This window comes from Suncus etruscus, chromosome 13 (assembly GCF_024139225.1).
Source record: "Suncus etruscus isolate mSunEtr1 chromosome 13, mSunEtr1.pri.cur, whole genome shotgun sequence".
NCBI lineage: Eukaryota > Metazoa > Chordata > Mammalia > Eulipotyphla > Soricidae > Suncus > Suncus etruscus.
This window is the reverse complement of record NC_064860.1, coordinates 2,907,501-2,932,106: the sequence shown is the minus strand read 5'-3', so window position 1 is coordinate 2,932,106 and position 24,606 is coordinate 2,907,501. Positions and strand designations below refer to the sequence as shown.

Here is a 24,606-nt window from a genome sequence, read left to right as displayed (position 1 = left end):
CTTATATTCAATCTATTAAACCCCATGTCAGTTTTATGGCCAACAGTTCCTTTGGAAGTCAGCCCTTCTGAACAAACTTGGCAAAAACCAAGGAAAGTTATAGGTAGCAAAGCAATTTCCCCATCCCGTCCCAGTTGAGACAGCCCAACCTAGGATCTGTCTTTACAGATGGAAGGTAAATGCTGCATTTATTTTTGTGCTCCCCCCCCCACCCCGAAAGTGACATGAAAATCACAGCAAGGGGGCGAAGAGATAGCATGGAGGTAAGGTGTTTGCCTTTCATGCAGATGGACAGTGGTTCAAATCCCAGCATCCCATATGGTCCCCTGTGCCTGCCAGGGGTGATTTCTGAGTGTAGAGGCAGGAATAACCCCTGAGCACTGCCAGGTGTGATCCAAAAACCAAAACAAACACAAAAAAAAAAAAAAAATCATAGCAAAAGATCTGAGAGATGCCAGATTGTATGTATATATGCTTCTGTTCTGGGGCAATGCCTACTTGACTAGAAAACAGTATTTTAACTGATTTTTAAATTATCCAACCGAGTCAGTTCACACTAAAACCTACCCCATCCTGTCTCTCTTATTTTAAATCCTCACCAACCAGTTTGTAAGAGTTAAAATGTAGCCACGTGAATACTGAAATACACGTTGTTGTTCTTATTTCTAAAAATAATACTGCCTAACTTAAAGACTAAAAACTGTATGAGCTCTATAGTAAAATCTAAAAGTATGTTTCTAGTGGTCCCTATAAACTACTCATATAGAAACAATCATTATCTACTGGGACTTTGACCTACTAATCAGAATAACATCATCACTGTAAAATCATAATACTGTGTCACCATCATCACCATCACTGCTAACTCTTTTCTGGCGTTGAGGGACCCAGTAGCACTGAGAGGGCCTAGGCCACTCCAGAAATGATGGTGACACAGTGTTCCTCAGGCTCCACCCAGGGGTCCCCAGTGCCGGTCATATGGAGCCAGGGCCCATGCTTGGGTGCCCTCACCCCGCCGATCCATGCCTAAAGGGCCCCATGACAGGCAGCTCCTCTGGTCTCCTCTTCTTACCTCTGTGCTCCCTGAGACGACAGCTTTGTCCACGTTCACTAAGGCGGGCTCCTCCATCTGGCACACGCCCAGAGACCACTCCACACAGCGGCGGTGAGCCCAGCAAGTACCTACAGGGGGCAGACAAATGTCAAACACCCAGCCAGAGAGCCATGAAACCCCAAACCACGCCAGGAGTTTGGACAGGGACAGCTCTGAGCCAGAGTGACACAGTGTAAATGTGCAATCCCACCAAGGCTTCGGGAGCAAAGACCCTGTGGTACTGCCCGTAAGTGAAGATTTTTTCCCCCGTCCCCTTAAGTGAAGATTTGAACAGGGCAGACAGTGGACGCTTCCACAAACACACAAGGTGCCGATTCACAGGCAAGAGAATATTTTTTACTCACTTTATTTAGGAGTGGTCATACATGTGTGCATATATGCGCACATGCCAAACCAGCCATGCTCAGGGCTGTATCCTGGCTTTGCACTTAGGAGTAACTCGGGGCATGTTTGGGAGAAACACATGAGATGCTGGGGATTAAACCCGGGTTGGCTACATGCAAGACAAGCACTCTCCTGCTAAACTATCACTCCAGCCCCTTATTTCGTATCTTTATCTAGTTTACACTTAATGAAAAAATAAAATGCTTTGGTTCCACTTTGGATTCATCCCACACGGTGAAAACTAACCAAGTCGGGGCCAGCGCAGTGGCGCTAGAGGTAAGGTGTCTGCCTTGCCAGCGCTAGCCTAGGACGGACCGCGGTTAGATCCCCCGGCATCCCATATGGTCCCCCAAGCCAGGAGCGACTTCTGAGCACATAGCCAGGAGTAACCCCTGAGCATCACCGGGTGTGGCAAAAAAAAAAAAAAAAAAAACTAACCAAGTCTCTCAACACTTTACCTCAGAGCACTTGAGCCACTTTCAACTGACATACAATTCAGTGAAAGAAAAAACAGCAGAATCCAGCAGCGCTTCATGAACACAGCTGCCTATTCTGGTCTCTTAGCATGCTACTTGCCAAAGTTGACTGCCTTCCATTTTTGATGGCTGAAAATGCCACATCCACCAAGCTCTCAAAATCCCTGATCCCATAACTTCCTTTTCTGAAGAGTACTCACTAGGATCAACAAAAACAAATTTAAAAACTCTAGCAATAAATGGGGAGAAAAGGGGCCAGAGAGATAGCATGGAGGTAAGGCATTTCCCTTGCCTGCAGAAGGACGGTGGTTCGAATCCGGCATCCCATATAGTCCCCTGAGCCTGCCAGGAGCAATTTCTAAGCATAGAGTCAGGAGTAACCCCTGAGCGTTGCTGGGTGTGACCCAAAAACAAAAACAAGCAAAAAAAAAAAAAAAATGCGGAGAGAAATAAATAGACATTTTTTTAGAGGAAGACAAGTCCACTGCCCATAGGCACATGAAAAAGTTCTCAGCACTGCTTATCATTAGGGAAGATAATCAAGATAACAAGGAGATCTCCTCTCACATCAGTGAGGATGCCATATATCAAAAACAGTAGGAACAGGACCGGAGAGGCAGCACAGCAGTAGGATTTTGCCTTACAAGTAGCCGATCCAGGACAGAGGGCAGTTTGAATCCCAGTGTCCCACATAGTTCCCTGTGCCTGCCAGGAGCTTTTTCTGAGCGCAAAGCCAAGAGTAACCCTAAGCGCTGCTGGGTGTGACCCAAAAACAAACAAACAAAAACAACAGGAACATTCTGTGCTAGTGAGGATGTGGTGGAAAAGAAACACTCATTCCCTGCTGGTGAAATGCTGTCTGGCTCAGCCCCCATGGAAACAAAAACAGTATAGAGTTCTCCGTAAACTTAGAATTAGGTTTCCCTAAAACCCACCAATTCCACTTCTGGGATCTCCCCAGGAAATAAAAACATTCATTCTGGGACTGGAACAATAGTACAGAAAGGAGGGTACTTGCCTTGCATGTGCTTGACCCAGGTTCAATCCCTGGCATCCCATATGGTCCCACAAACACCACCAGGAGTAATTCCTGAACTCAGAACCAGGAATAACCCCTGAACATTGACGGGTATATCCCAAAAACAAAACAAAAGCTAATTCAAAAGGACATATGCAACCATTTTGCATTGTAGCACTTAGTACAATGAACTAAGACACTGAATTAATCTAGGTGTCTAACAAGAAATTGAATGAATTATGAAGATGTGGTACATATATACAACAGAGTATTATGCAGTTTCAAGGAATGAAGAAATCATGCAATTAGCTACAACTTGAAACTGTAATTATCATGTTGAGTGAAGTAAAACAAAAAGAAAAACATAGGATGATCTTACTTATCAGTGGAGTATATAGAATAGCAGAATGAGAAAATGAGAGATGCCTACATTGGCCTTGACCCCAAGCTTATGGACGAGAAGGATAGAGAAGAACTCAAGGCAGGAAGGAGGAATATGAGAAAGAGAAGTACTGGGGGAACAGGGGTCAGGGCTTCCATTATATTGGTGATGTGGAAGAGTGGTATAGTTATGAATCCAAAGCACAGATTCAACAACACTATGAACTAGAAATCAAAGCTGCAATCACCAATCTTTGTAATGTGCCTGACAAACAGGGAGTGAGGGATGATGGAGTGTAGAAACACTGGTGATGGGAATTGAAAATGTTGGTGGGGGGCCGGGCGGTGGCGCTGGAGGTAAGGTGCCTGCCTTACCTGCGCTAGCCTAGGAGACGGACCGCGGTTCGATCCCCCGGCGTCCCATATGGTCCCCCAAGCCAGGAGCGACTTCTGAGCGCATAGCCAGGAGTAACCCCTGAGCGTTACCGGGTGTGGCCCAAAAACCAAAAAAAAAAAAAAAAAAAAAAAAAAAAAAAAGAAAATGTTGGTGGGATTTGTGTTGAAGTATTATATGCCTAAAACTCAACTACCAATAACTTTGTAACTCATGGTTCTTTAACTATATTAAAAATTTCAACTTAAGAAAAAAGTTCCTTTCCTGAATTATCAGGTCTCCACAGCACAGCTGTATGTGCATCAGACCACAAGCAAAGATTTCTGCAAAGTCTTCAGCCCAGGCTGGCCCTGACAAGTGCCCATGTACCAGGTCAACATCATGAGATGGTTGATCTTACCTATGATACAACAGCTAACAACAGTGATTTTGATACTAGAGGAAAGGTCTTTATAGTGAGGAAGGCCATTCCTGACAGACTCGGAGGGGAGTCAGTGCTGAGGATGTTCTCATACCTGTGGGCTCGAATAAGGCTTGGACATCTATGGCATCCGGAAGGCCGACCAGGCTGAGTTCATCCCAGAGCTTCCCGGCCTGGTCCTCAGAAACCGTCTGTGTGCTCACACTTACACACGACACCAGGTCCTGCCGAGGGCATCGTTCTCTGCAACAAAGAGACCACAGGCCCAGCAATGTCATGAGTACCTGGTGTTTCAAGTATGTGTCACTCGGTGTACATGCATAACACTCGGAATTCACAGGAAATGATTCACGGTGTCAGATTTAGAACTAGTTCTTGCACTATATCATGGCAATGACTTTTCTAGAGTCTTCAAATCCATAAGGAAGTTTAAAAATGGGACGTGCGGATTTATTTGTACTCTTTCTACTTGTTTTTAAATGAATGCTCTACTATCTTCTACTCCGTAATTGTTTTTATCTCAGAAGATGGATGCTCCCTGGGCTGGAGAGAGAGCACAGAGTGGAGGGCACTTGCGTTGCACAAGGCTGACCCAGATTTGATTACCGACATTCTATCTGGTTCCTCAATCCCACCAGGAGTGATCCCTAAATTCAGAGCCAGAGTCAGCCCTGAGCATTGTCAAGTGAGATCCCAAAGCCGAAAACAAAAAACAACGGGCCGGGGCAGTGGCGCTAGCGGTAAGCCTTGCCAGCACTAGCCTAGGACGGACCGAGGTTCGATCCCCCGGCGTCCCATATGGTTCAGCCAGGAGCGACTTCTGAGCGTCAGCAGGTGTGGCCCAAAAACAAAACAAAACAAAACAAAACAAAACAAAACAAAACAAAAAAAACCCAGGGCCGGCGTTTGCCTTTCGTGTAGCCTACCCAGGAAGGCCCCAAATGGATTCCAGCATCCCATATGGTCCCCCAGCCTGCCAGGGGCGATTTCTGAATGCAGAGCCAGGAAAAACCCCTGGACACTGCTGGGCGTGGCCCAAAAGCTAAATAACAAGCAATAAATACATAAAGCTTTATATTTGATAACACAGAGATTGAACCAGAAAATTGTATCATTAGAGCTGCTCATGAAATGCAAAGGAAAGTTCTCTCTCAGGGAATTAAACACCTGCTCCAGGCTATGACAAGGGGGCACAGAGAGCAGACTCAGGAGCTGCATCTTAAGGTCCAGGGGAAAGCCAACAGGGCTCTGGGATGGGAGGTTTCTTATGCTCCTCATCAAGGTCCGACCTTACAGATCAGCTGTAGAAACAGCAGAACTACAAACCACATGGAGGATAGCCAGGCCAGAGGAAAAAAAGAACAGTGGGCTGGAGCACCTGCTTTGCATGTGGGAGCCTCTAATTTGATCCCCTTAACTGTATGATCCTCCGAGCACTGGTGGCAGTGATGTCACCCCAGCACAGAGACAGGCACAGAACCCAGGTACTATGAATTGTGGTCCCAGAAATATGAGAGAATAAGAAATGTAACAGCATGGGCCAGAGAACTAGAACTGTGGAGAGGGCTTTTGCATAGTATGCAGCCAACCAACCACGTTTGATCCCCAGCATCCCATAGGGTCCTCCAAGCACCAACATTCCTGAGTACAAAGCCAGGAGTAACCCCTGAACGCTGTCAGATGTGGAGGGAGGGAGGGGTGGAGGGAGGGAGGGAGGATGGGAGGAAGATAACAGCATGGGCCAAAGCAATAGTACAGCAGGTAGGGCATTTGTCTTGCACACGGCTGACCCGGGTTCTATCCCCAGCAATCCATGTGGTCACCAGGAATGACCCTGAACAGAGCCAGGAGTAAGCCTTGAGCACTGCTGGGTATGGTATTAAGAAAAATCTAATATAAAACAGCAACAGCAACACCTACTGTCTAAAGCTGAACATGAAATAAAGTTTACAACATTATAGGCTTTCAAGGTCTGAAAACGTCAGATACTAATTGAGATGATTAAATAAACAATGACCTAAACTGTGTCCAACAGTAAATAAGGGAAACCAGGTGGTCAACACCAAATTTCCCCATCGATCACTGTAGCATTTTATCATCTTTAAACTAATCCTGAGTTCTGATTAAATCTGAATATCCATCAGACTCACTGCACCCTTTATTTCTTGCCTTTTCCTGCTGTGCTCAGGGGACCATATGGGGTGCCAAGAATCAAATGTGCTTCCTAGGGCTGGAGCAATAGCACAGCAGTAGGGCGTTTGCCTTGCATATGGCCAACCTGAGATAAACCCAGGTTCGACTCCTGGCATCCCATATAGGTCCCCCTAGTCTACCAGGGCCATAGAGCCAGGAATAACCTCTGAGTGCTGCCAAATGTGGCCCAAAAAAACAAACAAACAAACAAAACAAAAAATACCAAATTAACATGCTTCCTTTCTAAGACCCATTAACTGGCTTGTTAATATTTGGGTATACATAATTTGAGGGTATTTTTGTGTAATTATCTCATCTCAGTCCATAAAAGATTTCACTAAAAATTAATTTAGCTCATAAAATTAGTAAATGATGCTTAAATGTATTGCCATAACAGGTGTATATATAATTGCCATCATTTGATGGGAAACACCAAGATGTATAAAAAATAAACTGTTACCATTAAAGGTGCCTATTACAGAAGCTGGAGTGATAGCACAGCTGTAGGGCATTTGCTTTGCATGCAGCCAACCCGGTATGGACCCGGGTTCAATCCCTGATACCCCATATGGTTCCATGAGCCTGCCAGGAGTGATTTCTAAGCACAGAGCAAGGAGTAACCCCTGAGTGCTGCTGCAGTGGCCCAAGAACCCCCTCCCCAAATGGTGCCTATTTTGGATGAACATTATAGGAATGCTGGAATGTTGCAACATCTTGTTTTTATAATTTAAAAACTAGTATGATCACAAAAGGTAAAGAGATTGTATAGTAATGGTCTTGAAAACATCAAGACTTGAGAAGTTGGGGCCAGAGAGATAGCACAGCGGCATTTGCCTTGCAAGCAGCCGACCAAGGACCTAAGGTGGTTGGTCCGAATCCCGGCGTCCCATATGGTCCCCCGTGCCTGCCAGGAGCTATTTCTGAGCAGATAGCCAGGAGTAATCCCTGAGCACCGCTGAGTGTGGCCCAAAAACAAAACAAACAAAAAAAAGACAAGAAGTTGGGCCTTCTTTTTTTGTTTTTGTTTTTTTTGTTTGTTTGTTTTGGGGCTACACCTGGTGATGCTCAGGGTTTACTCCTGGCTATGCGCTCAGAAATCACTCCTGGCTTGGGAGACGATATGGGACGCACGGGGGTGGGGGTGACTAGGTCTGTCCTAGGCTAGCGCTTGCGCCACCGCACCAGCCCCAGAAGTTGGGCCTTCTAAGCTCTTTAAGCTACTCTACCTTACATTCTCTTCAGAGATTCCTGTTTGTGTTCCTGTTTTATTTCCTACTTCTGGGCTTCCAGGCCTGGCAGGGTCTGAGGGCAGCAGCCAATCCCAGAAGAAGAGCACCTCCGTGCAGCTGTCCTCCCACTTGGATAGGAGCCAGGTGAGTCTGGATGCTCGCCAGCATGGCCATCTACCCAGGGGAAGGACCAGTCAGGCTTAAGAGCTTGGAGCTTGATTAATTCCTATGCTTTCTCCGGCACTGGAGATACTTCTCCCTCAACTGCCAGAGGCGTGTCATAAAACTGAGGGCGTTTAACAAAGGTAGACAATATCAGAAAGAAAAGGTTCAACTCTGGAAGCCAATATGAGAAAGGTTTTTGGGGAACAGTAATGTTTGTGAATACAGACACATAAAGTTACAAATAGCTCAGCACATTATTATGCTTTAACTCTAGGAAGGAAATTCTTTATATGGGGGTGGAACTTTTTTGTTGTTCACATCTGGTTGTGCTCAGGGGTTACCCAAGCTTTTACATTCAGGGATCACTCTTGGTAAATTCTGGAGTAAACCCTATGGGATGCCAGAGATCCAACCCAGGGCGGCTGCGTGCAAGGCAAGACTTCCTCTTTCTGAGCCCCTAAGAAGTAATTCTCAGCATATAATTTCTTTAAAACAGAGTTGGGGGGGGGGGAGGCATGGAGTGATAGCACAGTGGGGGGTTTTGTACGCGGCTGACCTGGGTTTGATCCTCGGCATCCCATCTTGTCTCCCCGGCACTGCCAGAAGTGATTTCTGAGTACAGACCCCTGAGCACAACCAAATGGCTCCAAAATTACAAGAACAGCAAAAGTTAAGGGGGTCTGAGCAACAGCACACAGGATGGGCACTTGCTTTACATATGAACAACAGAGGTTCAATCCCAGCATTGCATAGGGTTCCCAAGCTTTCCAGTAAACTGATCCCTGAGCACAGATGAGTCCTCTCCACCCGAGCGAAAACGCTTTCTCTAAAGGTTCCTTTTCTTTATTTATTTACTTATTTTGGTTTCAGGGTCACACCCGGCCATGCTCAGAGGTTACTGTGGCTCTGTGCTCACAAATCGCTCCTGGCAGGCACGGGGGACTATATGGGATGTCGGGATTCGAACCACCTTCTGTACTGAATCGGCTGCTTACTAGCAAATGCCGTACTGCTGTGCTATCTCTCTGGCCCAAGGTTAACTTTTGGGGGAGTTTGGGCCATACCCAGTGATGCTCAGGGGTTACTCCTGGCTCTGCACTCAGAAATCCCTCCTGGCTTGGGGGACCATATGGGTTAGCAGGGATCAAACTGAGATCTGTCCTGGGTCAGCCTCATGCAAGGCACACCGCTGTGCTATCACTCCAGCCCCTAAAGGTTAACTTTTTTGATCACCTTGGTTTTGATAAGATACAGTTAGCAAACCTGGTTTGGAATTAGAAAGTCGCGGGGTTTCTGTGGGACCATGAGGCAGCACCCCTAGAATGATCGACACTGGCAAAGCTGGGAAGAAGCCAATTTTCAGGACCCAAGCACCTCTGTACTTACCTTCTCTGAGTTCGGGACTTCCGCAGTGCTGAGCTGGGCAACTTGTCACAGGCACTGTGGCCGCTGCCCTCGGAGTCACTCTGGAAGCTAGGCTGGCTCCCCCACGGTACAAGGAACCCAGGGGTCACACGGAACTGCTTTAAGTCCCCCTGTCCTAAGGAACTTTTCTCACCGCAGTAACAAAAGGCGCAGAGCTGTTCACTGGGAAAAAGGAAAAGGACACAGAGAGGACAGTAGTTTAACACCACTAATCCAGGTAACAACACATCTGCTTGGACACTTTTAGTGCAAAGTAAGTTTTTATATACAAGTAAAAAAAAATACAATTGATAGCACAGTGGGGAGGGTGTTTGCCTTGCATGTGGGTGACCCAGGTTAGATTCCCAGCACCCCAAGAGCCTGTCAGGAGTAAGGCCTGAGTACTGCCAGGTATGGCCCCAAAACCATTAAAAATAAAAAAGTTAAACACTAGAGTAACAGTCTAGTAACACTAATAACACTTTTACAACTGCAAGGCTTTTGTCCCTGGCATGCCATTTTTCGGGAGGCAATTCCCACTGGTGCTACGGAAGGTGTGGGTGTGGGGAGGGTGCAGACCTTTGGTTCAATACACAGTGCAGGAGACCAGGTCGGATCTTGGTACCCTGAAGTCTCCTGCTAACCCCAGCAGCAACCTCACAGAGAAGGAAGTAAATACCCCTTTGAACATAGCTAGGTATGATCCCAAACTCCAAAGATATCTGAATTTTTTTCATGTGGTTCATGTAAATCAAAGTACTTAAAATACAAACACACACACATATATACAAAATAGGGGCCAAAGAGATAGTACAGTAGTTAAGGCACTTGCCTGGTATAATGCCAACCTGGGTTCACTGCCCAGCATCCCATATGCCTGCAGGAGTAATTTCTGAGTGCAAAAACAGGAATAACCCCTGAGCACTGCAAGGTGTGGTCCAAAAACAAAACCAAAGACAAGAAAAATAGGTGCTGGAGCTGTAGTAAAGCAGTTAACGACACATTCTTTGCATGTGGCCAACCCAAGTTCAATTCCTGGCATTCCATATGGTCCCCTGAGCACATCCAGGAGTGATTCCTAAGTGCAGAGCGGGAGTAACCAATGAGGACCACCAAGTGTGGCCCATAGACAAAAACAAACAAACAGGTGCTGGAGAGATAGCATAGAGGGAGTTTGCCTTGCATGCATAAGGACAGTGGTTCGAATCCTGGCATCCCATATGGTCCCCTGAGCCTGCTGGGAGCGATTTCTGAGCGTAGAGCCAGGAGTAACCCCTGAGCGCTGCCGGTAAGGCATCTGCCTTGCAAGCACTAGCCTAGGATGGACTGCAGTTTGATCCCCGCCCCCCCACGACCCATATGGTCCCCTCAAGCCCGGAGCAATTTCTAAGCGCAAAGCCAGGAGTAACCCCTGAGTGTCAAGGGGTGTGACCCAAAAATAAAAGTAACAGCGGCAGAGGCACGGCTGGGCTCAGACCCAAACCTGGTGGGTCTTCAGGGCCACGCCTGGTTAATCGGGCCCTGGGGGGAGGCGGGGGAGAAATCCCGCCCTTTGCATCCCAAAACTGCAGAGGCACGGCTGGGCTCAGACCACTCCACATGCCAGGATTTCCGGGTGTTTGACTGGTATGTGGGGGGCTCTGGGCAGGACAGCTAGCCACAGGTCCCCTGGGCTGAACTCCTAGTCCAGGGGGCCAAGATCCCCCCAAACCTGGTGGGTCTTCAGGGCCACGCCTGGTTAATCGGGCCCTGGGGGGAGGCGGGGGAGAAATCCCGCCCTTTGCATCCCAAAACTGCAGAACCGCGCGGGGGGCTAGTGCCCCTGCGCGTACTTCATATATTAAGTGCATTCCTACTGTTATGTTACTTTTTACGTATCCAGAATCTTTATTATGTATCGTGCCCTTTCCCACATCCCTACAAAGCTCTTTTTTATTCCTTTACTCTCTATCCCCCCCAAACATCTCTAATCTACATTACTCTTTTTAATCAGTAGTGTACAAGCGTTATCACAGACCAAAGCCGTGCATTGTGTGTAACAACCCCAAACTGTTTCAAGATACATAAAATGGACACGTATTTCTTTAGAATATTTTGGTTTTTTTTTCTCTGACAGCTATAATTCTTACTAAATGTTGTCTTATATAGTGACGATTCTAACCGCTTTTCTTCTTCTCTTTTTGAGCTGTGTAACAAGGAATCTTAGAGAAAGAGTCCCCCAGATTAATGCTTATGATTGAACCATAATTGTTCTTATCACCCCCTTATGGGCCAAGAACACCACGTGGCATTGCTCCTTTTTTGCATAGGCACATTAAAATGGGAAAATACTATACATATAAATAAGATCCTATCTAATAGAGATTGGTACAGACTAATCTTATAGTGCAAAGGGACCTTACACCCTGAACATTGACATAACGACCTGGCACAGACCTCAGAAGAAAGGACATTCCCCTGAACCAGGGAAGCCATCCACAAAACATCCAGGCTGGTCTATAGCATCACCTGGAAGCAATCCTCTACCAAGGAAGACTCTACACTGCTCAGACATTGTCCTGCTCAAAAGAGACTTCCATTAACACTGAGAAGACTTAACAACAACAACGATTTGCTTACAGGACAGGGCTCCCTGCATTGCCCTTTGATTGTAAGGTGAAACCAGAGGACGCTCCACATCCTGACTTCAATGTTGGATATACAGATTCCAGGATCTTAAATACAGAAGCTTGATACCAACAACAGAGACTGTGTGAAAAATATAAGTGTGTTGGCACTACAGACAATGTCTTGGATTGGACGATCTAGCTTGCCTGGAGCCTAGAGTTGGTCTTGTGCCAGGAACCTTCAGGGGTCGGGTCTTTTTGTATTTAGGCCAAGGTTATTTCTTTCCATGTCCCTCATATTTTGGAGGGCCTATGCAAACAACAATTGCCACTCTAACACCATTTTTGCTGTGCTCCTTTGACTCTAATCCTTAAAAAGAACCCAGTTAAGATTTGAGGTCAACTTAAGCTAATATGCATGAATATGGAAATGTAAAAAAAAATGCTATGCCTGTAATGTTTAAGGAGTTATGTAAGTTTTATGGCTTTAGATTGCCTTGTGTGCTGTTAAATATTATAGTGTGTTACAATCTTAATGTTCTTTGGATGAAATTTCAAAGTTGGGATATCAGCAAGGGGACTTCTGAGAATTATGTTATGTATTGTCCTTCCACTGTAACTTTACCTTGTCCTCTTTCTTTGCATCCTTGTTCTCATAATTACAAATAAAAAATTAAAAAAAAAAAAAAAAACACTTTTTTTTAAATGGAAAAAAAAAAAAAAAGTAACAGCACCTAGGAAGGGAAAGAGCAAAATGTGAGGCCCCTGGGGACTCCATTCTAGGAGGAGTCACACCCCAAGGCCAGGCCACTCCTCCATCTGCACAAAGGATCTGAAATACTGATAGGATATGTCTAGGGGCTGCTGGAGTGCCCAGTTCATGATTGGGTCAAAGATAGAGTAAAAGAAAGGAACAGAAAAACAAAAGGAGGCCTGGGGGGCCCAGATAGTGAAACTACTTCACCTGCCACATGGGGAGAGGCCCCCCTCCATCCGCCCAGGCAGCTAAAAGTGAATTATCTTAAATTTAAATAGGTAAGGGGAAAGCTGGCAAAATTTATACAATACAGAGACAAGGGAAATTGAAGCAAAGATGCATCTTGAATCATGTTTGTTTGTTTAGAAGTCACATATAACTCAGGGATTACTCCTGGCTCTGCAATCAGAAATTACTCCTGGCAAGCTCAGGGAACTATATGGGACATCAGTGATTGAACCCCAGATCAGCCCCATGCAAAGCAGGGACCTCACAGTTGTATTATTTCTCTGGAACCAAATGATATGTTTAGTGTATAAAACTCCAGATAAGGGGCCAGAGTAATATAGCACAGTGATAGGGCATTAGCCTTGCAAGCAGCCAATCCAGGAGGGTTGGTGGTTCGAATCCTGGCATCCCATATGGTCCCCTGTGCCTGCCAGGAGCAAGTTCTGAGCACGGAGCCTGGAGTAACCCCTGAGCGCTGCCAGGTGTGGCACCCCCCCCCCAAAAAAAAGTGCTGAGAAAAATATAAAATCTCAAATTAACATCACAAGCATAGATGCTGGAATGGCCAGCTTTGAGAGTCAGCCCTGGCGTGGCAATCACTCCTCAGACAGCCACATGCTGCCACCTTCCTGCCCAGCAAGCGGGTGCCGGGTGGTGGGGCTCCTAAGGGCCACAGTGCTCGGCAAGGCATAGGTATGTATTCAAGGAAGTCATACTCTCCATAATCTGCTTCGGTGCCTGCAGGGTCAGGACTACAAACAGCTGAGCTACAGGAGGCTGCACTAAGATGGGATTTGCGGGCCGAGAGATAGCATGGAGGTAAAGCGTTTGCCTTGCATGCAGAAAGTCTTTGGTTCGAATTCCGGCATCCCATACGATCTCCTGGACCTGCCAGGAGCGATTTCTGAGTGTGGAGCCAGGAGTAATCCCTGAGTGCTGCCAGGTGTGACCCAAAAACCAAAAACCAAAAACCAAAAAAAAAAAAAAAAAAAAAGATGGAATGGTTTTTAAGGCAACTGAGCAAATGAAGCAATCTCTCTCTCTCTCTCTCTCTCTCTCTCTCTCTCTCTCTCTCTCTCTCTCTCTCTCTCTCTCTCTCTCTCTCTCCCTCCCTCCCACCTACCCACCAATACACACACACACACACACACACACATACAGGAAACAGTTGGAACCAAACACTGATCCATTCAGGCTTTTCTCCACACCCCCCTCGGTCCTGCAGGTCCTGCACTAACCTGATCTTGGCTTCCACCGCCACTGACACCAGCATCCCGGGGGGTTCCTCGGGCCCAGCACGCTGCCTGCTGCCATCCGCTTCCACTTCAGCGTCCTCCTCTGCGCACTGTTCTTTGATTTCTGCTTCAATGGAAACAAGAGAATATTGGGTCAGTGTCAGGTTGAGTGACCTTTGGGGAACTTATTCACATGTAAGGCTGGAGTTGGTCAAAAGGGAAAAGAGAAATAAGGGAACAAACAACAGCTCACCAATACAGAAAGTGGCATTGCTCTTATTTTCTATTGCAGAAGGGTCATTCTGAGCAGGCTTCAGAAACCAGCACCCTGACTGCCCGCCTTCCCTCACCCCACAGAGATGTGTGGGACCCTGTTCCAGGCCCTAACAATGCAGCCTGATGTGCAGATGGGTGGCAGGCAACCTCTCTTGGCCAGGGAGGCGTGTGTGCCCTTTGCAAGAAGGTGAGAGCAGCACCCTGGGCTCCTCCATCTCCTCCAGGGTTAAGGATTTGGGGAGAGAAAGGAGCCGTGTTGGGACAGTGCTCAGGGTCTGTCTGCTCCTGATGCAATGCTCAAAGCTTGCTCCAGGTGGCACAAACAGAACCAGGCGACACAGAGTCAGAACCTGGACTCCTTGTATGCGCAGCCCGCCCTCTAGATGGGAAAGCAGGCATTCAGCTCAGGTCAGCCCTGCATGGTGGGGAGAAGCTGAGAGTGAGAGTGTGTGCTGCTGGGCTCTTAGGCGGGAAACCATATTACTAACAGCATCGGGAAGCTGGGCAAATACTTTACATAAAACCAATGCTTATACATTTTGTTGCTGTTGTTGGGGGAGGTGGTTTTGGCTTTTGGACAACACCCAGAACCGCTCAGGGGTTATTCCTGTCCTGCACTCAGGAATTACTCCTGCCAGGTTAAGGGAACCATAAAGGATGCCAGGGATCAAACCTGGGTTGGCTGTATGCAAAGCAAAGATCCTCCCTTTTAAAAAATAATTTATTTTTTTCTCAACTTATGGGCCCAGAAACAGAGCACAGGCCCTTGGATCACTCACCCTGCAAGCAGCCATTCATGAGCTCCAATCCCCCACATCCCATGCAAGTCTGACACAACCCCTGCAACAGAGCCTGGCTGCCTGTGATCTATAGTCTGACACTGCCCATCCTGGTCAGCTGCCTCCCGACTGTGTGAGTGTGAGGGCGACAATAAGAAAGCAAGGGTGAAGTCAGAGTGATAGCATAATGGGGAGGAATTTTGCCTTGCACAGCACAAACCAGGTTCGATTCCTAGCATCCCATATGGTCCCCAAGCCTGATCACTAAGAAGTGATTCCATAGTGCAGAACCAGAAATAAACCCTGTGTGCTGCTGGGTGTGGCCCCAAAACAAAACCAATGAGAGATGTCACCAGAAAGTATAGTCCCAAAAATCTGCAGAGGCCCCTGCTCCCGCTGTCCCCTCTTGCCACCACCAACTTGGCCAAGACCAAGGTCTGCCAGAGACACTGGGGTTTTAGTCTTGAATGCTGATGCCTTGGTCCTTTGTTCCTTTTAGAATCCAGGCAGAATAGGGGAGCAGAGCCCACTGGAGAAGGAAAGGGAGAAGGTATCGCTAGAGCCGAGAACTGCCATGTGACGTTAAGGCTTGCCCTTGTCAAAAGTCCCTCATCATCCAGCCACTCTTATGGGCAGAACCACAAAAGCCCCTGACCCAAACCAGCCCTCCCAACCTTCCACACCAACAGGGCCTCCAGTGATGGTCGCTGTTCAGTACATCACAGTCGCACGCCTCTCTAGCTTCATGCTGAAGGCTGGAATCGCTAATAGTTTCTCCTCTGCAGGCTCGAGCAAATAGCACAGAGGGGAAGTCCCTGTGACCTAGCCTTGCGCGTGGCTAACCCCAGCACACCATATAGCCCCTGAGCACCATCAAGAGTGACTCCTGAGTACGGAGCCAGGGGTCACCCCTGAACACCACTGGGCATGGCCCCAAAGCAAAAACAAAATCAAAGTTGGCTGACTTAGATGCAGGGGATCAAAAAGTGTCCTCTGTGTACAAGGCAAATGCCCTCCTGCTGTGCTATCACTCTTGCCCTTGGTCGGGGGTGGTGGTGGGGGCAAACAAACTACTAACTTGGAACCTGAAACCTGATCAAACACTCAAGAGGAAGGAGGGCATATCCACTCCTGCGCTTGGGGCTTGGCTGATCTGCAGCACGGCCCCTGAATGCCACTGTCACACCACTAGGTGGCAGTGGTGTGGCAGTGACTGTGCAGAAGAGGCTCTGGGCGTGGAGGTTCCCCAGAGCAGGAACGCTGGATTGATGCAGCGTCTGGGAGCTGGTAAACCCCAGGGAAGTCATGGGAGCACCAGAGGTCGATGTACACAGAAAAAGTAGGGACGCAACTCAGCCCAGCTCAGGAAGCCCCATGGCTTCCTCCGACATAGCTATGAAATGAAAAATAAATTTAACAACAAAAGCCGTCTAAAAAAAAAGGCTCAGGTAGGGATGGAGCGATAACACAGCAGTAGGGTAGGGTGTTTGCCTTGCACACAGCCAACCCGGATGGAATTGAGTTTGATTCCTGGCATCCCATAGTCTACATCCCAAGCCTGAAAGGAGTGATTTCTGAACACGGATCCATGAGTAACCCCTGAGCACTGCCAGGTATGGCCAAAAAAAGAGCAGATATTAAATTATTTTGAGAGCTTGTAGAAATATCATTTTGAGCATCATCACTACTTCAAAATTACTACAACTATTATACCTAATTCTTGACTATTTTTTATTTTAGCTTTAAAAAAGATGCACGACAAATTCAGTATTACAAAGTAATTGCTTACCAAGCTGGTGCTGGTGCATACCACCGGTGGCTCACGCAGAAGGGTAAAATGAACACAAATTGTAGTGTAAATGTCAGTAGCTTAACCTTTGTCACTTGAAAACCTAGTTAGGTTCAACAGCATCGCTGCAGGGCCACATTCGCAGAAGACAGCCCATGGGCAGACTTGAGAACACATTTGCTCACCTAAGTAAAGCCCAGCTAAAACAACTGATAGGGCTCTCTAGGTTGCTCATCCTAGAGTCTGATGCAGACAGACAAATATGAGCTCTATAGGGAATACACAGTAACTGGCAGCTGGAGATGGAGATATAGTACAGCAGTTAGGGCATTTGCCTTGAATGTGGCCAAACCAGGTTCAATCCCGAGCATTCCTTATGGTTCCCTGAGCCTGTCAGGAGTAATTCCTTGAATGCAGAGCCACAAATAACCTGAGTCACCGGGTGTGACCAAAACCAAAAAAAGAGTAATGAAAAGCACACAAAGGAAAGGACAGGGCTGGGTAGTTAGTGGACAGCAGCACTCCATGAGTTCCATGAGTCACCCAAGCAATGGGTTAAAAATGTCTAAAGTCAGGCTTTAGTCACTCTGAGGTACAAAAAAAGACTCAATTGCTAGTAATATCCATTAACTGCAAGATTTTCTAAGCTCCCTTTAAAGGCCACAGGGGGGGGAAAAAAAGCCTGATAAAAGGCCATCAACTTTTTTTAGTCTTTAAAAACCTGCATCCCAACACCCAAGTTTCCCTGTTGTGTTTTTAATTTATTATGAACCCAGCAAAACCAGACCCTCCCCACTCAAAAGGCTTTTTCCACCCAGGGAGGATTTGCCTTGCACATAGCAGACCTGGATTGGATCCTAAGCATCCCATATGGTCCTCCAAGAATACCTCAGTGCAGAATCGGAAGTGATCCCTGGGCAAAGCTGGGTGTGGCCCAAAACAAAAACAAACAAACAAACAATGAATGGCAAGGCAGAATTAAGACACAAGAGAAAATGAAAGCAAACATTTGGCTTTTTTTTTTTTTTTTTTTTTTTTGGTTTTTGGGCCATACCTGGCGGTGCTCAGGGGTGACTCCTGGCTGTCTGCTCAGAAATAGCTCCTGGCAGGCACGGGGGACCATGTGGGACACTGGGATTTGAACCAACCATCTTTGGTCCTGGATCGGCTGCTTGCAAGGCAAACGCCGCTGTGCTATCTCTCCGGGCCCCAAACATTTGGCTTATTATGCCTTTATTCACTAAGCTACTGTAAACACTGACCCAACTAATTCCCAAGTGACTAAAAGATACAGAAAAATGTGAAATATTCTCTAGGATTTAACTTACTGTCTTTATCCTCACCCACAGTTGCATACATTGTGACAAATATGCATTATAACATTACATGACTGTTAAAGACAATTACAAACATCCAGTGCTTATCAAGAGCCAAACATCGCTCATTATTAACATTAAACTTAAATTAAAAGAGTGGCTTTCGGGGATTGGAGAGATAGTACCTGGCTTCAGATACTTGCCTTGTGTCCCATCAACCCTGGTTCCCATCCTCAGCCCCAGATCTGCTCCCTGAACAGGAACCAAGACCCTTCCCTGAGCAACAAGTTGGTAAAACCTTCGTTCCTCTCTGGTCACTCTCTGCTCAGTTCTGTAGTACAATTAACAATAAACTATACATGGGACCAGGGTGTCTGCCTTGCATATGGTCTACCCAGGATGGACCCTGGTTCGATTCCCGACATCCCATATGGTCCCCAGAGCCTGCCAGGGGCGATTTCTGAGCACCGAGAGCCCCAGGAGTAACCCCTGAGCGCTACCAGGTGTGGCCCCAAAAAACAAGTAAACAAACAAAAAGTATCAGACAAAGTTAAAAGATCAAATAATGGGGGCTCTCTCTAACTGGACCGTCTACAGAGGAATGAATAGGTAGAGGATACGGAGAGTAAATGCACAAAGCATGGTAAGAGAGTCAAAGGGACACTTATGGAAGTGTTCAAAACAATGCTGCCAAAGCATCATGTGGGCCAGGGCGATGCAGAGTGGAAGAACAGGGGCACGGTCGTGGTTCCACCCCCCCCCACTCTCTGTTCAAGGCCCCTGTGAAAAAAGACAAAGACAAACAGCCAACAGCTGGCCACTTTCCAATGCTAAGGAAGACTTCAAGAGACTTAACAGTTCCAAAATTGTGCCAAAGCGCCAAACTGAAGCAATGTAACAATGCTTGAAATTAACAATAAAAACAAGGGAAAATTAAATAACTCAAAACTAAGCAAGAAAATAACCACACAATTAAAGAACACTCACAAAATAAAAATAAGAATTACCGTAAGGAGAACACTCAAAATCATACAAAGAGAAAAAAGCACAGTAGCCGTTCAACATCTGTTGGGGGTGGGGGATTTGTTTGTTTGAGGTCTCACCTGGTGGTCCTCAGAGGGTGAGCATCCATTTGGGGTGCTGGGGTGGAACCTGGTCGGCTGCTTCAACCACACCCGCTGTAGTATCTTTGCAGCAACAGTTTTGAACACTTTTATTTGGTTTACTAATTGATAAAAAGTCATGAATAGGTGCCAGAGCAACAGTAGAGGGCAGCGTGTTTGTTTTGCGTGTGTTGCATGTGCCTGACTCGGTTTGGTCCTCCACATCTCATGGTCCCCTGAGCCTGCCAGTAGTAATTTCTGAGTGCAGAGTCAGGAACTGCTGACAGGTGTGGCAAAAAAAGAAAAAGAAAAAGCCACCTACGATACTCGGGGCCTTACTGATGATACTACACAGTCCCCAACACCACAGCAGTAACCCTAGAACACCTCACTTAGTGTGACCCCAAAACAAACCAAAAATCCACTAACTAAATGGGATACAAGTAAGTAACTTAACAAAGATGGCTAAATACAAAGTAAAACAAAGTAAATATACCAAAGCACATTGCAGTATGTCAGAAATCAACTTTTTAAATGAATTACACCTTTCCTAGAAACAAAATTTTAAGAATGAATGACAAGGGCCTGGAGAGATAGCACAGGGGCGTTTGCCTCGCAAGCAGACGATCCAGGACCTAAGGTGGTTGGTTCGAATCCCGGTGTCCCATAGGGTCCCCCGTGCCTGCCAGGAGCTATTTCTGAGCAGACAGCCAGGAGTAACCCCTGAGCACCGCCGGGTGTGGCCCAAACACCAAAAAAAAAAAAAAAAAGAATGAATGACAAGACATGAACAGAATCCACAGACTTACAATTAAAAAAAAAAATAGAAGAATACTCCATAGACTGCAAGAGGGCATTTGCTCACTACACATAGATAAAAGATTAATATCCAAGCATTAGTCAAACTTTACAAGAGAGAAAACAGCAGACTCATCAAAAAATATCAGAGAGGAGTCGAGTTGAGAGAAAGAAACTTTCTCAAAGAAGACATACAAGGGGCCAGAGTGGTGGAGCAGAACGGTAAGGCATCCATCCTTACAAGAGGAAAAAAGGGAAGAAGTAAAAATACCAACGTGAAAAGGCATTTATAAGCATAATCAAAACATGTTAATAAGAATAAACATCGGGGGCCAGAGCAGTGGTGCAAGCGGTAAGGTGTCTGCCTTGCCCTGGCTAGCCTAGGACAGACCGAGGTTTGATCCCCCGGCGTCCCATATGGTACCCCAAGCCAAAAGCGATTTCTGAGCGCATAGCCAGGAGTAACCTCTAAGCGGCACTGGGTGTGCCCCCGCCAAAAAAAGAATAAACAGCACACATGGACATTCGAGTGCCTGCTAGCATATGGTTAAAATGAACCAAACTTCCCAACAGAACTATCACACTAATCATTGTTGTCTGGATTCTTAAATCTAAGACTGTTTTTCCTCTAAAAGAAAAAAATACAAAAATCCTCAAAAAGTACCTGATTTCAAATCTTAAAGGAAAAAAATGGCCAGGGCCGGAGAGATAGCATGGAGGTAAGACATTTGCCTTTCATGCAGAAGGTCGATAGTTCGAATCCCGGCATCCCATATGGTCCCCTGAGCCTGCCAGGAGTGATTTCTGAGCCTAGAGCCAGGAGTAACCCCTGAGCGCTGCCGGGTGTGACCCAAAAACCAAAAACCAAAAAAAGGAAAAGAAAAGAAAAAGAAAGAAAAATAAAATAAGGCCAGAGACTGGAGCGATAGCACAGCGGTAAGGTGTATGCCTTGCACACGGCCAACACAGGGCAAACCCCAGCTTTTATCCCAGTATCCCATATGGTCCCCAGAGCCTGCCAGGAGTGACTTATGAACCAGGAGTAACTCCTGAGAGCCACCAGGTATGACCCCCACCCCCAAGGCCAAAGACAGTCCAGGGGAAGACTGCTGGCAAACAGCAGGGAGTTCTGAAATATGTTGAGGTGATGTTAAAACAAACCTCTCCCATTAGTCAGACTACAGCAATGTGACCAATGAACAGAAAATGTCCATCAAAATTAGCAATTATAATTAATCGGTTAGAACTAAAACAAAACTTGGAAACTCCTGATTACATATCCTGTTCCTCCAATAAAAATGACATTTTCTGGGCCAGAGTGATAGCACAGTGGTAGGGTGTTTGCCTTGAATACAACCAACCCAGGACAGACCTGGGTTCGATCTCTGTATCCCATATGGTCCCCTGAGCCTGCCAGGACCAATTTCTTAGTGTAGAGCCAAGAGTAACCCCTGAGCACAACCGGATGTGGTCTAACACCCCCCTCTGGGAATGGCTTTTTTTGGAGGGGATACACCCAGTGTCGCTCCAGGGTTACTCCGGGCTATGTGCTCGAAAATTGCTCCTGGCTTGGGGAACCATATGGGACACCAGGGGATCAAACCGCGCCTGTCCTAGGCTAGCGCAGGCAAGGCTTGTGCCACCACTGCGCCCCCATGGCATTTTTATTCAAGTAACTAGCTACACTTTGAAACTGACATTATTCAGAAAGTGCAGAAAACAATACAAAATGTAAAGTCTTTATCCTGCATGTAGCTGGCCCTCATTTGAACCCCAGAAAGCAGATGGTCCCACTAACACTCCCAAGAATCATGAGTTATGGTCCAAACACTCCCTCCAAAATGTGGAGGCTGGTAAGAGCCATTGCCTTCCCTCCTCAAAAAGGAAAAGTACTGGGCCAGAGAGATAGCATGGAGGTAAGGCATTTGTCTTACATGCAGAAGGTTGGTGGTTCGAATCCTAGCATCCCATATGATCCCCCAAGCCTGCCAGGAGCGATTTCTGAGCGTAGAGCCAGGAGGAACCCCTGAGTGCTGCCGAGTGTGACCCAAAAACCAAAAACCAAAAAAAAAATAAAAAGGAAAAGTACTGGAGCCAGAACAGAATGATAGCATAGTGGGAGGGTGCTTGCTTTGCATGCAACTAACCCAGGTTCAATCCCCAGCATCCCAAATGGTTCCAGGAGTCTGCCAGGAGTGATTCCTGAGTGCTGAGCCAGGAGTAACCATTGAGCTGTGACCCCAGAAACAAACAAACAAAAAGAATAAAAAAAGCACCTGTCACCCAAAGACCAAAGCAATAAAGAGAAGAGTATGGGGCAAGGCACTGCCTTACATGGGGCCCAGCTCAGTTCCACTCCAAGCACTATACAAGATCCCAAGAACTACAAGAGTGACCCAAACAAGCAAATGGACCAGCCTTCATAAACAGGTCACAAAGACTCAGCTCCCATTCCTAGGCCCCTTACAGAGCACAGGGGTTTAAATCCCTCTTGGCTTATTAGGAACGAACCATAGGAGGGGCCAGACAGGCACTAACAACAACCAAACACTCCCAAAACCCTGGATGCCACATGAGCCAGAGATGCTCCAACCTTGCTGGCAAATCAAGTGTGTGGTTAAGCCATTGAGAAATTTAGAGTAACTTTCATTTTGCTTGAATTTATTTGCAAATTGATCTTTAGACTTAACTCTTCTTGCCTTAATGTGTGCATTTAAAAAAAATAAAAGAAAAGGTCTCTGCGAGATAAAGACAGAGCAAGGACAATCACATCTGGTTCCACTAAACTTCAGTTCTGGGCCAAGAAGAGGGTAGGAAACTGGATTCAGTAACAGAAAACGCCCCTCGCAGTCCAAGGCTCTGAGGTCCAATCCAGCAGCAGAAATGGAAATAAACACATTGCCTGAATTTCAAAAACCCTCCTGCTCCTGTCAAAAGCTTCTACTACTAGGGTCCAGAGAGATAGCATGGAGGTAAGGCGTTTGCCTTGCATGCAGAAGGACGGTGGTTCAAATCCCGGCATCCCACATGGTCCCCCAAGCCTGCTGGGAGCGATTTCTGAGCATAGAGCCAGGAGGAACCCCTGACTGTTGCTGAGTGTGACCCAAACCCACCCCCAAAAGAAAAAAAAAAGCTTCTACTACTACCTTGATGATGTATTGTATGTGGTCAAACTTAATCCAAAGTCTTGTGTTTTTGTGTTACGAGGTATATCTCTAAGAGTGGTATTGCTGGATCATATGGGAGCTCAATTTCCAGTTTTATTGAGGAATATCCATGTTGTTTTCGAGAAAGGCTGGACTAGACAGCACTCCCACCAGCAGTGAATGAGAGTTCCTTTCTCCCCACATCCCCACCAGCACGAATTGTTCTTATTTTTTTGTGTGCCAGTCTCGGTGTGGCATGAGGTGGTACCTCATTGTTGTTTTGCTTTGCATCTTCCTGATGATTAGTGATACGGAGCATTTTTTCACATCTTTTGGTCATTTGTTATTTCTTCTTTGAGAAATTGTCTGTGCATTTCTTCTCCCCATTTTTTGATGGAGTTAGAAATGCCTTCTGCACACCTATATTCATTGCAGCGCTATTTACAATAGCCAGAATCTAGAAACAACCCAGATGCCTGACAACAGATAGTGACAAATAAACTGTGGCACATATACATAATGGAATACTGTACACCCATCAGGAAAAATAAAGTCATTAAATTTTCCTACACATGGATGGACATGGGAACGATTATGCTGAATGAAACTAAGTCAGAAGAAAGAGATAGACACAGAATAATCTCAGTCATCAGTGGGATTTAAGAAAATTTAAAAAAGACAGTATATTAATAATACCCAGAGACAACAGAGATAAGGGCTGGAAGGATCAGCCTATAATATGAAGCTTACAACAACGGTGGTGAGTTCAGTTAGAGAAATAGCTAGACTGACAACTATCATGACAATGGTAGTGAGAGAAATAGAATGCCTGTCTCAGGGGTCAGAGCAGTGGCGCAAGCAGGAGGACGCTTGCCTTATACTTGCTAACTTAGGACAGACTGCGGTTTGATCCCCCGGCACCCCCTATGGTTCCCCAAGCCAGGAGCGATTTCTGAGCACATAGCCAGGAGTAACCTCTGACCATTAGCAGGTATGGCCAAAAAAGCAAAAAAAAAGAAAAGAAAGAAAGAAAGAATGCCTGTCTCAAATACAGAAGGGGAGGGGAGGAGATGGGGGACATTGGTGGTAGAAATGTTGCATTGGTAAATGAAGATTTTTTTTTTTGGGGTCACACCTGGTGGCACTCATGGGTTACTCCTGGCTCTGCACTCAGAAATCGCTCCTAAGGGGCTGGAGAGATTGCACAGTGATAGGGCGTTTGTCTTGCAAGCAGCCAACCCAAGATGGACCCTGGTTTGATTCCCACCATCCCATGTGGTCCCCCAGGCCTGCCAGGAGCGACTTCTGAGCTTAGAGCCAGGAGTAACCCGAGTGCCGCTGTTGTGACACACACACACCCAAAAAAAATAGAAAGGAAAAGAAATCGATCCTGG

General features: G+C 46.4%; 1 protein-coding gene across 1 annotated transcript in view; it reads right to left on the bottom strand.

Annotated features, from left to right (window-relative positions):
* Positions 1–24,606, bottom strand: part of KMT2C (lysine methyltransferase 2C) — a 214,602-nt gene that overhangs the window by 127,001 nt on the left and 62,995 nt on the right. Inside the window, 4 exon segments of the mRNA XM_049785972.1 lie at positions 1,073–1,182; positions 4,283–4,431; positions 9,162–9,362; positions 14,009–14,132. Coding sequence (XP_049641929.1) covers positions 1,073–1,182; positions 4,283–4,431; positions 9,162–9,362; positions 14,009–14,132 — 584 coding nt within the window.